The sequence below is a fragment of the Plectropomus leopardus genome, chromosome 15 (assembly GCF_008729295.1).
Source record: "Plectropomus leopardus isolate mb chromosome 15, YSFRI_Pleo_2.0, whole genome shotgun sequence".
Classification (NCBI taxonomy): Eukaryota; Metazoa; Chordata; class Actinopteri; order Perciformes; family Serranidae; genus Plectropomus; species Plectropomus leopardus.
The window spans coordinates 30,202,131-30,217,338 of NC_056477.1; the positions used below are offsets into that span (position 1 = coordinate 30,202,131).

General features: G+C 40.2%; 1 protein-coding gene across 1 annotated transcript in view; it reads left to right on the forward strand.

Moving 5' to 3' along the window:
- The window catches only part of slc2a15a (solute carrier family 2 member 15a), a 38,564-nt gene extending 35,939 nt beyond the window's left edge, over positions 1 to 2,625 (forward strand). The window contains exon 12 of the mRNA XM_042502418.1: positions 1,962 to 2,625. Within this exon, the coding sequence (XP_042358352.1) occupies positions 1,962 to 2,216 (255 nt within the window). The 3' untranslated portion in view covers positions 2,217 to 2,625. The remainder of the gene's footprint in view (positions 1 to 1,961) is intronic.
- Positions 2,626 to 15,208: the final 12,583 nt, after the last annotated feature.

Genomic DNA, 15,208 nt, shown 5'->3' on the forward strand with positions numbered 1-15,208 from the left:
CACGAGAATAGTTTGCTTTTAGTTTCTTGCCGTGTCAGAGGTGGACAGAAACTGTTGCAGCCCTTGGCTATATGCTGTCGCTATATGCTGTTGCAAGCTATGTTAGCCACATCAATGTTTGCTATGAGCCTACAAGATAACTGTTTGTGTCCATTCTAACAAGCATACATTATTGTAAATGCATCAGTTGGTACCTCACGTTACTCAAGACATGCAATGATAACTTATAATACAGCATGGATTGTTATATCACACTACGAGTCCTTACTACAGTTAATTGATGATGTGTGAATAAGTGAGTATAAATATTTCTAATGCATTATAAGCCCCAGCAATCAACCTCTAGTTTATAACAAATCAAGAGCATCCATAAGACCCCTGCCACTTATAAATCATTATGAGTCACATCTATAATGGTTTATGACTATTGATATAGTGCATCAGTAAGCATTATGTGTGTTAATGAGTGTATTATGAATGCATTATAATTCACTATGAATGCCTTCATAGTGCATTTTGATGTGGTCTTCATAGAAAGTACAGATACACCCAATGATAATTAAGGGTGCTTTCACGCCTGTAGTTGGGCTCATTTAGTTCGGACCAATGGGAAAAAAAATATACATTATTGCATGTAAGTTCTGGCTCAGTTCGAGTTCACACAGACTTTTTACAAACGAACCAAGCAGAGTGAACATGAGGTTATACCAGCTGACAGATAACTCACTGATTGGACAGTTTCTGTGTTTGTCTGACAGAAGTTCAGCCAGCACTTTAATGCTTATAGGGAGTTTACATTTATGTAATTGGCGTCGCAAAGAGCTTACAGAGAAATAACTGATTGTAAGCATTATTAGGCAGATATTATTAGACTGCAAATCAATCACGTTATCAGGGTTGCTGTGGGTGTGACAGTTATTTCGTTTTTCTGCTCTTACATTACAGAAGAAAAATTACAAAACTTTATAAATTCTGCAGATATGTTCCACTATAGGAGAACTATAGAACATGCATCTAGGCTCTACAGAGACACACATCTGCGTTACCTGCTGCCAGGCCGTTAATCGGGTGACAGATATGACAGTTCTGCTGTCTGATACTGATGACAGAGCAGTCAGATGTTCCTTTATGTTTCAATAACCAAGTTTTGAAAAACTTCACTCAGCAGAGGCAACTGACTTCATTAATAACTAATAATAACGAAAAAGCGCAAACGCGCTGCTGTGCTGATGTATGTGCTCGTAGCAGGGGACATGGTATTTATAGATTTAATGATCAGTAGATCATGATTTTTTAAAATTGTTTTAGCTGTTCATCTTAAAAGCTGTTTTGCTTCTCATCATAAAATCCTGTGGTTGGTTTGTTTTCTTTCACACCACAAACAAACCGCTCCAGGATTCAATTAGAAGTGGACTTAGACCACCCCCTCTAGGTGATCTGGGTTCACTTGTTTTGTTCTGAGTCAAAGAGCAATTTCTGTGTCATATGTTTTTTAACGAACCAGGACAAGAAGGGAAACACACCCTGTTTCGAAACAACTGCTCCAAAAGATCTAGGTTTGAAAGCATCTTTAAGCCTCCTGAGTGGTGCAGCAAAGGCACTAGTAGTACTGCTGCTAACTGGTTTGCCACAATATCCCTCATTACATGAGCTAGCCTGACAATAGCGGTATCACCTGATGGAAAGTTCTCATGACACTCATCCTCAGCAGCTACCTGCTCTTTTTGCCACCAGCCTGTAATGTTACTGGTATCAGCATGTTGCTGCTCATCTGTCCACTTTTTTCCTCTCCTGTCATTTGGTGCCACTGGCAGACTGCTGTTGTCATCATTGCCAAAATAATAATCGTGTTGGCTTGACAATTTATAAATCACTTGTTTTTTGTTGTCTCTAGCTAACTTTCAAATCTTATCTCTCAACTCTACCAATGGTCCTCCATCCATCTGCTATCTCACCATCAGATGTCAGCAGGGTCTTACTGCTACTTGGTGTTTGGCACCATTTGTTTTTCCGTGGCAGTCTATGTGTACATCGTGATCCCGGAGACCAAAAACAAGACGTTCATGGAGATCAGCCGGATGTTCTCAAAGACGGAGGCCATCCTAGAGACCCAGGGCTTGTCCCACATGGACCAGCTGAAACTGAAAAAGATGAATGGCTATGGTGGAATGGAACATACTTCACTGGAGTTTGACAGCTCTTCTTCTATACCCTAGCTGAGCCTCAGGGTCTTACTGGGACTGCAAAACTAGTTATGACTCGTTGTATGTACACATTAACCAAACACCAGCTCAGTTGGCTCTGGTGGGGTGTACCGCATGTGCATGAAATTGGTCAGACATTGGGAACTTGATACCATGAAGCCAGAATTTGCGCAGTAGCCCTTTGGTATCAAGTTCCCAACGTTTGACCAATTGCAAGCAATTTAAACCAAATTTATCAGTAAAACAGGCACTTGAGCAAACATCAGGGTTACAAGAACCACCTTAAATCACAGAAACCATCTTAGAGAAAAAAATATTGGACAAGTTTTTAGTTTGACCCATGTCCCATTCACCCATTCACGGGCTTTATGAGCTATACTGCAGCCAGCCACCTGGGGGTGATCCAGATGTGTTGCCTTTACTTTTTGTGAGCTGTCGTATATGCAGCTGTCTATGCAGTAGAAAGACACAAATACTTGAAATTGGTGCTACATAACCAGAGAAAACAGGAGAAAAAGACTGTGGCATTTTCTTTTGCTCAAAAGGTAGAAAACCTATAACTACCAGAATGCACCACATGAATAAATACTCTCGCTCGTGGAGCAAGCTTTGGCACAATGCCGGCCATCTGGTAACAAACAATATCTTTTCACAGTTGAATGGTAAGCTAAACGGAGCAGGGAAATATCTGCCCTGGTTAGATGGAGAGACATTTACCACAGTTCTATAACACTTACTACCCACATTGTTATGATACAGAGCTGGTTGAAAATCAGCTTAATATCCATAATTTGTGTACGTGAGTGCCCAACATGTCAACTTGGTAACACACAAATGAAAAAAACAATTTATTAAACAATAAATATATGTCAGGCTGTACACCTGAAGTAAGACTCAGCAAATCTATTGGAGCTTAAGGACAGAAATTAACCTTTAATATAAAATTTCATTTTTATCTTTGTATATTCCAGTAAATAATAATCTATGATGGGAAATCCCAATATTTATGCATGTTTTGATGTCATCTTTTTATTGTAAAGTTAAAATAGTTTGTATTTTTCCCCTTGTTATTTTACACACTTCAGAATACTCTGTACTCTCTGAGCTGTACAGTAAAATGTGCTAAAATGTGTTTTGTACAAACATTGAAATACAGTTTGTTTAAATACATGAAAATAAATTTGTATTAGTCAAAGGGTGCTTTTCATTATACTAACCTAACTCTTAGCTTCCTACTCTTGCCTCCTTTCCTCGCATCTTAGTTCCTTCCACAGGGGATGCGATCGAAGGAGCCGAGGACGAGACGAAAGGACAGAGGAGGGGAAGCTGTGAATGAGAAATCCTCCGTCCACAGCGTCAGTCTTAAGCAATGTCAGATGACATGCTGCACAGCTGATTAGCTGTCAGACTGACTGAGGCCACTAATGTCAACAGAGTCAGATGTAAGAACATTACCAAAACCAAACAATATCTGTCATGCATTAGATTAAATAGGCAGGCAGCATATACTGTAGATAGATAGACAGATAGATGGATCGATCATACACTGGCCCACATATACGCTAGACCAGCGGTCCCCAGCCTTTTCTGTGCCACAGACAAGTTTCATGTAAGACAATATTTTGACAGTGAATACAAGACAATGACACCACAGTCTACTCCATGATTTTGTTTTGGTTGCTGTCATTGCAGAAAACTCAGTGCTTTTGTGGCGATCTCAGGGTTAGGGTTTTTCTGCCTTAATTTTACTCCAGAAAACTGGCAGAATTATTGTCTCAAACATACATTTAAGGCCATTGTCATTTGCAGTATCCAGCAATTGATCTTCTTCCAGCACATGCTTGGTTTACCTGCTATGTTCACAAATGTGTCGCAGATCCATTCCTTCGCAGTTTGTGGGTCTTTTGTGGTTGGGAAGTAACGCTTGAACTCTTTTAAAAGCAAAGTTAGGAGATCCTGCACCAGCTGGGACAATGAAGGCCCAGGCTTAGTCTCTTTCAAAATCCCTGCTAATGTCTGAAGCATGTCAAATGTCCCTCTGTTCACTCACCATCCCCACAGTTCCAGTTTGGCTTTGAATGCAGCTACTTTATCTGCCAACTTGAAGACAGTTGTCATTCTGTGACAAATTGAGTTCATTAAGCAGGTTGTTGTTATTTGTCACACAAATAAGCGAGTTTTGCAACCCTTTCATTGTCACTGAAATGTGGTGACTTTTTTGCTGAAAGAAATCTCTGCAGCTGCTCTTGTAACTCAAATATTCGATTCCCTTCAGATAGCCATCGCACTTCTGTGTACAAGAGAAGGCGTTTGTGCTCTGCGTCCATCTCCTCACAAAGCTGCTCAAACAGACGCGAGTTAAGAGCATGCCCTTTGATGTAGTTAATAACTTTAATAACATCATTCAATATGCTGTTAAATTCAGGTGACATTTTTTGGCTTGCCAGCATTTCCCTGTGAATGTGCGTTATCCCGAGTATTGACACCAGAAAGACATCCAGCAGCTCCGTCCGTGCTTACACCAGCACAAAAGGATCAGTTCCGTTTTCCTGATATATTATTCAGAGACTTGAATAGTTGTGTGGCTGTGGTGTTGGCTGGCAACAATAGTGCACATAACATCCTCATGCCAACGTCCTCATATATATATCGCACAAAAACAACTAGTATTGCCTTGTTGTTAATATCAGTAGACTTGTCTATTTGGATTACGTACCACTGTGGCTCATTAATCCTCTCCAAAAATTATGTCTCAATATCTATTTCGTCAGTTCGCCTAGTGATGGTGCTAGCTGAAAGAGGAACCTGTGCAATCTTTTTAACTTCAGCCTCTCCTAAAAGTTCACGGCAAATGTCTTGGCAGGATCAGCTCTTCACCAATAGTGAAAGGTTTCTTAGCTTTAGCAACTAAGGTTAGCCACTAAGTATGATGCTCACATTCATTTATGTGGTGGACTTCAATAATTGCTTCTATCCACTGTTCTATCCACGTTTTTTTCTTTCAAAAAACTCCAAAGGCTTGTCTTTTAATGCAGGGTGCTTGGTCTCCATGTGCCAAAGCAGTTTTGAAGGCTTCATTGCCTCATTTGATAGCCTGTTGCCACATATTATGCAGAGGGGTTTGGCCAGTGAAAATCACTTGTTGCGATTTTGAGTAGAACTCCTGGTTTTGTCTTTCAAATGCAGCTTTCTTTTTCTTGGCAGTCATAGTCTCCTCTTCTGTCTACTCATTTGGCTTTTTCCTCTTTGCAAAGAAGCTCTCTAAAGACGTTTGTTTCTTACTCATTTTCACTAGCCTGTAGGCTTAATTTTGGGGTATCAGCTGACCAAGACAAGCATCTTGACATGTGTCGAGAGGCACAGGCTGATATAATTGGAAGAGGAGCCGGTCATTTTTCAAAATAAAACATCTTTCAGACTCTGATTGTCAATAAAATGGAAATAATGTGCAGCCCAGTACCAAATGATCCATGGACCAGTACCAGTCTGGGGCCCGGTGCATTCATTCAGATATCTCACCAAGTCATTATAGCAGTTGCTGATATTAAACATCAACACCTAACAATTCATGTCCTAGTCAGCCTAAAATGTAAGATATCTCACACACAAGGTGATGGCGCATGACATCAACTCCCATCATGTAACTGTAAATGCAACAGCTCTAAGAATAAACCAAGGGAATTAAGAGTAATTTAATCTTGGTAGGGAAAACTTACTGCCAATAAAGTAGCCCAGACACACGCGGCAAACATGTCAATAGCACTGATGTCATGAGGAAGTACGTCTGTTTGGTCATTACACACGTTCAGCTGATAGATCAGCTGATGCAAGTGAAATGGTGAGCCACGCGACCTGATGACTATAAAGGTCTGTCTGATAATCCATTCGAAACCTTACTTCAATCGAGATGGACTGAGGTCACACAACATGAGCTGTCATGACCTTATGGCAGCAGCTCCAGCAGGAGGCCATAAGGTAGGAGAGCAGGAGAGCCCAACTGCGTCGCCACGTTGTGCTCTTGCAGCAGGTGAGTTTCTAATTACTACACCTCTTGAGGATGTCAAAGTATTAGCTGGAAAGCTTTTAATCCAATAATGGAGTATTAAAATGTAGTAAAACAGTACATAATATATACAATGTCTGAAGTTATAGGTCATAAACCTACAGAACAAACAAAACGCCTTTATGAATAGGAGTGATCACAATAGCTACATGTGCAGCCTAATCTGTATATTCACTGTTTTATGCAGATACAGAAACACACACACAACAACAACATACATTTTTTCATTTTCAGGCTAAATATCCTCTCACGACGGTGTACAATAATGGACAGACTACCACCTCACCCATGCCTCCATGGATGAGTTGATGAGGCTGATGCCGCCTGAGGGAAGTCGTGGCTTGGGACACCATATGACAATCCTCATGACAGTCTACTGGCTGGCACATGGGTTGTCATATAGTTATTGTATATAGTTAAATATATCTATATGACATATAGTCATATTTAAAGTCCCCCTCTTCACCGTATACAGGTAGGCTATGTAATTGTGAATAGCAAATACAGTCATTCATTCTGCCAGTGTACGATGTGGACTACTTACACTTACCCATACATCATGTCCTCCTGTGTGCAGGATGGTCCACAAAGGGGTGAACCAAATCGTTGCCTTGCGTCAGACAGTGATTCGGTTCCCCTAAACAGCGCAGGAATTGCAGCACATCAGCGAACATTTCAAGGCCCTCGCACACAACCCTACCTTTCGCACATGTGTGGGTGTGATAGATGGGCGTCACATAAGGGTTAAAACACTGCCTAGACCTTATAGACAGGACTATGTAAACTGCAAACTTTCCCACTCCATCCACCTCCAGGCCATCTGTGATGGGAAGGGAAAGTTCCTGAACACCGTCGTGGGATATCTGAGGTCGGTCCACGACACCAAGGTCCTTACAAACAGCGGGTTCTTCAGAGATGCTCTGTACCCTCCCCAAGGGCATTTCATAGTGGGTGATGGTGGCTACCTCTGCATCAGCCATCTAGTAGCCATCATCACCCCCCTATCGTGGGCCACTACAAGGGAGAGTACAGAGCAGATACAACCAGCATCATGCCAAAGCAGGCTCAATAATTGATCCTGCTTTGGCATGCTAAAGACCCACTGGAGCAGCCTGCTTTTCAGGGCCCTGGAGGTGGATCATGCCTTCGCCTCAACAATACTGTATATGTTTGAAGGCTGGGGACATGCTGGACAATGACCCTCCTGTGCCTCCACCATGTCCAGTGAGCGGGGAGAGGAGCACAGTATCATGGAGGGACAGGCAGATCTCCAACCCACCAGTACTCGTTCCACCCTTACAGGAACACGATATTGGTTGTGTGTTTTTTTTTCAGTTGTTATTTTGCAACAATATAGCTTGCTGTCCGTGCCCTTTTTGTTCTGTTCATGTGTTGTAAGACGTTAGTTAGTCTGGGCACGCTGTTATTATGTCACCAACCTTTATCAGGCGTAATAATCTCTTATTTAGGGATTACAGCACCCAGGTGTGTGATTCTCTTTGTGTCTGTATTCTGTATCATTCCTGGTTGTTTGTATTATAGTGTTGTGTGTACAACAAACATTTTCCACTGTGGGATTAATTAAGGTCTTTGTATTATACTAAACCAGGAATCTGTACCAGCCAACATATAGTGAGGATAGAAAGTGACATTTATTTTGTTCTGAATTTACATGTCTTCGCTACAACAACATTAAATTCTTGCTGAATTTAAATGTAGCCTATATGCACTGCAAAATAAAAGGACTACTTAACAGAAGTATGCCTACTGAACCTTTGGCAAAACAATAAAACTTTTTACATAAATTCCTCGTCCTTAGCAGCCTCCACCTCCAGCAGCTGCAGCTGGTAAGCTTTTAGCTTAGGAAAGGCTGGACTCAAAAATGCAGCTCATACAAAAACCATCAAAAAATTCTGAAGAACTCCTGGTGAACCGCTCAGAGCAGAAAGCTGGGAGCTGAGGCAGAGGGAGTTTGCAGAAGCTGGATGTGGCTGGCAGGCAATTGAGTGGCAGGGAACTGCAGGCAGAAGAACAACAAATTGAGTCACAGAGACAAAAAATACAGAGCATTAATCCACTGGATTCAGAAGCCTAGTTACTACCATGGGAGGCAAAACGAACTGGCGACTTGTGGTGAGGAGAGCCGAGCTTAAATGCTGCAGAGCTGGGTGGTTGATGAGCTTGAATGAGAACAGGTGTGCAGGGGAGCAGGAGTGGAGCAGGCAGGTGATGAGACTTATGAGAAGCAGGAGACTGAGGAGTGAAGGTTAGCCACGCCCAGCTTCAGACAGACACGGGAAAACAGACAGTCAAATAACATGAAGGGAACAGGGAACAGCAGACTCCAGGAACAACTGAGAGCAGATCTTCACAGCAGCAGCCGGCTTCTCCTCCTTTTCGGGGGCCGGGGACAGATGGAATTGGAGGACTCAACAGCCCTACTTGTACCCGGCCGTGGCGTGTCCTCCTCCTCCTCGCCCCCTCTTCATCACATGTTGCCGTCGCAGGTCAGCAGGTGGTCAGGGGTGAAGAGAGGGAGCTGGGTCGGTGCCTTCAGAGGCCTCAGCTTTCACTGGTTTTCCCCACTACACAAGTCCATTATGACGGGAGGCACAATAGAAGGCTTCCCCCCAAGAGCTTGTATGTAGCGTACACTAGGGTAAACCAGGACCAGGTGGCTGCTGTGGCCTCTTGGTCTGTCCCCATCCCAGTGGCAGGACATCTCAGCTCCTGACAACAGAATGGTGACAGGCGACAGCATGAATCTTTTGAACATGTGTGTACCTAACACATCACGTGAGCATCATTGGAAATGCAGTTTATGAATAGGCGATATGAGATGAAATTTAATCCAACACAAAATGGAAACAAGCGATCAACATGTGCCTACCTTGTATTTCCTTTTGAGATTGTCCTACTTTTTTGTCACCTGGGTGGGACTGACCACTCCTGACAGACCAAGCTCTGTCAGAATTTGTCTGAGAGATGTAAAACAGGTTTGAAGTTACAGGGAATACTGACTGTGAACACGTGACACTGTATCACATCACATTTGCAGGGCAGCTACATAAAGGTTTTCATTGTAGACCTGGTTGTTGGTGTCATTCCTTTTTTTCAGATTCTTTGGTTGGTGCTTTTTGTTCAAATGGACATTATTACACTGAACAGTGACTGTGACAAATATTCAGTTCTGATATATATTCACATGATCACAGGCGTGTTTGGCTGTGTGTCGCCTCCCTGTGAACAAGTGGTTGTTGTTGGCCCTCAATTTAATCAAATCAATTTAATCAAATCACACACACACACAATTCCATGGCTGCAGCCATAGTTACAGTGACAGTGAAAAAAAATTCACAGTCAGGGGCTGAGGAGTGATATAAGTACAGAAACCGGTATCATTTAATACAGAGCAGGTGGCCCCAAATGTAGAAAACAACAGGGAGCAGTCACTTTAAATCAAGAAATCAGCAACTGAAAAGCACATAATCAGATCAAGGAGCCATCAAAGACTGAAGTAAAAACCAGGACTTAAATACAAAGTGGACTGATGAGGGGATGAAGTGCAGGTGGAGAAAAAGAGCAAAGAAGCTCAGATGAGAGGAATCAGGTGATGAGACAGAGGAACAGGCAGAGAGCTGATTGGCTGAGAGAAACTGAGGAGAAGAGAAGGACTAACAAGACTGATGAAGGACAGACGTGTAGATAGTGATGGAAAGGCTGCACAGAACACAGGAAACTGAAAACCAGAACAAGAAAACAAAATCCAAACAAAAAAAATAGTAAGCCCATCAAATGAAAACAACAACAGAAGAGCTAATGAAGGCAACATAACTGAGTTTTAAACAGACACTGATACAGCTTGTACATGCTCCTCAGAAATAGCACAAGTTATGAACACATGAACGGCCCTCCAAAGTCGTAACTATGAGTGGGAAATTGGGAAATCTCGATGATACCCGAGTTACTGAGGTATGACGTTTGCGTGACATTTCATGGCTGCAGAAATGGCAGAAAGCATGGAAACAGTGTCAACAATAGACAGTTAAAAAATGATATATTTTGTTCTTTTGTTCCTAATAGCTATCACATACTTTAAGTAGTGTCACATTTTAGTATCTGCATCAATTAGCTGTAGCAAGCAAGCAAACTTTGAACTCTAAAGCATGACAGGCCAGTATACTAACACTGATAACAACTTTATTTTATAACATGAGTTGCCAACTTGACATCATAAATGCATACACATGGTGGCAAAAGTCAATGTTTGGTCAATGGCAAGAAACTTTTTTATTGATTCAGGTATTAAATATCAATTTTAGATCACATGTAAAGTGTTATATGGTATCAGTGTTTACTGCTGTCCATGTAGAGTGACCTAAATTAAATTAAACAATCTGTAAAATCTGCAAAAATACAATACATAAATATATAAAAGAATATAATATAAAAAACTTAAATAAACTGGGAACAGCTATCAACCTTAAATGCTCTTTGCATTAAAATGCAACCCATCTTTGTAGCATGCTGTTCCCACTTTACGACCTTAAAGCACGTGAACACAACAAACTTGGAAGAATGACTTCCCAACTCGGAAACTTCCGTCATCACATGACTGCAGCAGCAGCAATAGACTGTGAAAAACAATATGTTCAAACTCCAATCAGACTCATCAAAATCTTATAATCCAGCAGACATTCCAACTGATAGTAGCAGGACAAGTGCAGGTGTATCTAAAAACGTTATTAATGGCTCTGTTGTATTCAACCAAATGAGCAATATAACGCTGGAAATATGTTTAATAAATATCTATTATGTCTATTATGTATATTTCTCGTTCCATATTTAGATTTCGGTTATTCAAGGTTGAAAAGTGAAAGTTTAGTAGACGTCTAGCCTAGATGAAAGAGTAAAAAGAATCTATGGGGTATGCAGTACTTTTGATAATTATTTACCAGCCTTTTATGAAAGGTTTTTTGTTTTTTTGGGGGGGGAATATGGTCTAAAATCAGGCTATATATAGCTGATAAATCCTGGTCTATATAACAGGGCTTAAGCCCGGAGATGATGTTTAAATGATGTCCATTGCTCAGTGGGAAATGTCCCAGTTAGCCATGAGAGGGTGACAGCAGGCCAGCATGCACAATACTGAATTCAGACATCAGTTATTTTATTATTTACACGTGTCAACCTACTGTTTGTTTGTTTAATGTTTGTTTGTTTGTTTGTTTCACATAATATAAAGAAACAATGAGGATAAAACATATAAGAAGTGCATGTGAGGGTGTGGTAGAAACCTACACTAGCTAATTTAAAAACCACACTCAAAAGACATATGGAAAATAAAATATAAACAGTCAAAACATCAAGAAATTTAGTTGCTAAAAATACAAAGTGTCACAGTATAAGTATAAGGTTATCAAACAAAATACGCATAATCATTGTGAACATGTGAACATCAAGTCAAAGAGGGATCATTCTTGAATCAAGCAAGATATTTTGACAGCAGAGCTTTTTGAAGTCTTTCTGTATGGGAACAATGACACAGAAGAATCCAGTAAATTAGCATCTTAATTCCATAAGACCACTCTACTGTCAGACGTGTTCTGGGCCTTTGGAGAGCCTTCAGGGTTTTCAGTAGGTTGATACTATGGATTGAAAGCACCTAACCCAAGGCTTTTTTTAAAACACACACACGCGCATGCACGCGCGCGTGCACACACACACACACACACACACACAGCTTATCCTTATTAACCAACACAAACCTAACTCACATCTGACCTTCAGTGGTCAAAAAGGGAATTATCCTCCCCAGGCAAGTCTAAGTTGGTTCATGATTATGTGTGAAAGTGATCTTTTCACTCACACTTTCTCACAGAAGACAGCAGGGAACAGCAAGTCAAACGTTCACTATATTTCAAGGAAACACCAACTGAACAGCACATGCTGAAATCAAGGAGCCAACACAGACTGAAGTAAAGCAGGACTTAAATACAAAATGGACTGACAAGGGGATGAAGTGCAGGTGATGAGACAGAAGAACAGGCAGAGAGCTAAATGGCTGAGAGAAACTGAGGAGAAGAGAAGGACTAACAAGACTGATGTAATACAGCTGTGTATTTGGGTGAATGAGGGAGAAGAAGCATAGGAACACAGGAGGGACAAACACAGTAAACCCCAAAACCAAGAAAACACAATCCTCTTAACCCTTAGGGCCCGCTTTAAAAAATTATACATTAATATGTCAATGTTAATGTCAATTTTATTTATATAGCACATTTAAAACAACTGTAATTGTCCAATCCTAAAACCAAGAGACAAAACAACTAGAAACTAGAGTACAAAATAAAATACAAGAGATACAGCACAATAGGGTCGAGGTGCCTCAGCTCAACTAGAAGTGAACGGCAGTGAAAAAAAGACTAGACTGAGCTCCTCTCATATGAAAAGGTAAACTGTTCCACAGGTGAGGGGCAGCCACTGCAAAAGCTCGGTCACCTCTGTTCTTATAGCAGGACATAGTAACCTTTAACAGCATTTGGTTGGTAGACCTCAAAGCTCTAACTGGAATGTGATGGTGTAAAGGTTTCGTTAAATAAGGTGGTGCCAGCCTGTTTAATACCTTAAAATCTTAAAATCAATCCTGAAGTGGACAGGAAGCCAGTGAAAGGAGGCCAATACTGGTGTTATATGATCATATTCTTTTTCCAGTTAGGAGACAGGCGGCTACGTTTTGTACTAACTGGAGGCCACGAAGAGAGGACTGCTCCCACCCACATTCAGAGAGTTATAGTAATCTGAGCGAGATGTAACAAAAGCTTGAATAGCTCTCTCAGAATCTTCAGGAGGGAGGTAGGCTCTAACTTTGGACAGCAATCTTAACTGGAAGAAGCTGTTTTTTACAACCAAGCTCGTTTGCCAATCCTGTTTAAAAGAACCATCAAAGATCACTCCCAGATTTTTTACTAAAGGTCTGCTGTTGGGGGTTAAATGACTGAGAGAGTCAGCCAAATTGCCTAGCTGTCCACATATCCAACAGAGGCTGCACTGAGTCCTTGGTATTGGCTTTTATTGGCAAACAAATGTGGATATTGTCCACAAAGCAGTTGAAAGAGATGTTATATTTCTTAAAAATTGACCCCGGGGACAGCAAATACAAAGAAAACCAGACTGGGCCTAAAACTGAGCATTGAGGGACCCCACAAGTAAAAGGGGCTGCAGTTCCACGAGTCAAGTTAAAAGATCATTAAAAACTCTTAAGAGAATAATAATAATATTTGAAAAAAATAGTAATATTTTTTTTTTACTTTCATTGAGGTGATTTTTAACCAACATCAGTCCTAATCATATATATTAAAAAATAATTTGTAGAATTTTAACCATTTAAATGCCAGGTTTTTGTCATGATGTCACTATGTTGAAAATTGTTTTCAATATATTACATGCTAAGTAGATTTCTTTTTTCTAAATGATCGCAGCCTAGGATATGTCAATGATTAGCAGCAACAGTGATTTTTATACATTATTATTTTTTCTGCAGTATCAAATACTCACACTCATGCCACTCTGCACACAAAATGCACTTTTCAAAATCAGGCTATGAAAAATAGTATGCATTAATATTATTTTCTACTTTCAGAATTTTTCTACTTACAGAATTTTAAGCCTTTAAATGCCAGGTTTTTGTCATGATGGCACTGTTTTTAGATGAAAAAAAGAATTATTTTCAATAGACTACATGCAATAGATTTCTTTTCAATCTGTTTTTATTTGAACTTTTATTTCATTTATTTATTTTAAGATCACAGCCTGGGATATGTCACTGATTAGCAGCAACACTGATTGTGACAGTGCACCCAGTGGAAATAGTATGTATTTTCTACATATGCCAAATGTGGTAAAAATGACGTCATCAGGTGGAAAATAGTAAAAATGACAAATTCCAAGTCAAAAGCCCAGAATGACACCCAGAAATAATACAATGTGTTTTTATGCTTTGATGGCTGTGGGATCAAAAATTGCAGTTTGAATGGGTTTCAATGGAGCTTGAATGTAATAGTTTAGTTTCCACTGTGTATTTTGTATTGTAGGAGCTGAGCTGGAAATTCCCATAGTCATATTTACTTCACTTTTTCAAGGAAAAAGGTGGAAAGAATCATTCCAAGATTAAACAAAAACACACAAGCTTGCCAACATGTATGCCATAAACATGAGACAGCCAAAATTATCAAAAAAATGAAGAATGAAAAACATGCAAAATGAGCCAGGCCCTTTACAAACTGGATTGATGAAGGGGTGAAGCACAGGTGAAGAAAAAGGTGCAGACAGGCTCAGATGAGGGGAATAAAGTGATAAGCCAGAAGAACAGGCATGAGGCTGACTGCCTGTGAGAAACTTAGGAGAACTAACGAGACTAATGTAATACAGCTGTGTAGTTGGGTAAATGAGGAAGAGGCATCACAGAAACACAGGAGGGGCAAACACAGTAAACTGAAAAACCAAGAAAACACAATCCTCTTAATAATAAGAAACAAAGTACAACAAAGTGAAAACAAAGACAGACTAATGAAGTCAACGTAAATAAGTCTTCAGCAGACACTTAGTCCAGTCTTCCCAAAAGTCAATATCAATATAAATCAAAATAAAATGTGTGTATTACTCACCTGCCTCTGTTCTTTAAGCTTGTCTAATCATTCTTTTTATCTCACATGTGCATAATAAATTCCTCCAAGGGATTTTGATCTGATAATGTTTAGATTAGCAAAAGTTTAGCAATAATAGATGTATCCTTATTTTCATAAAACCACAAATTTATGCAAGACAGCTGAATATTGCTGCATAGGAATTTTCTGTCAATGCTCTTTCCTTTGGACTTTGCCAAAATAACTACACTGAAATGCTTATAGGAGCTCTCCATAATTTCATTCATAGATTTTTT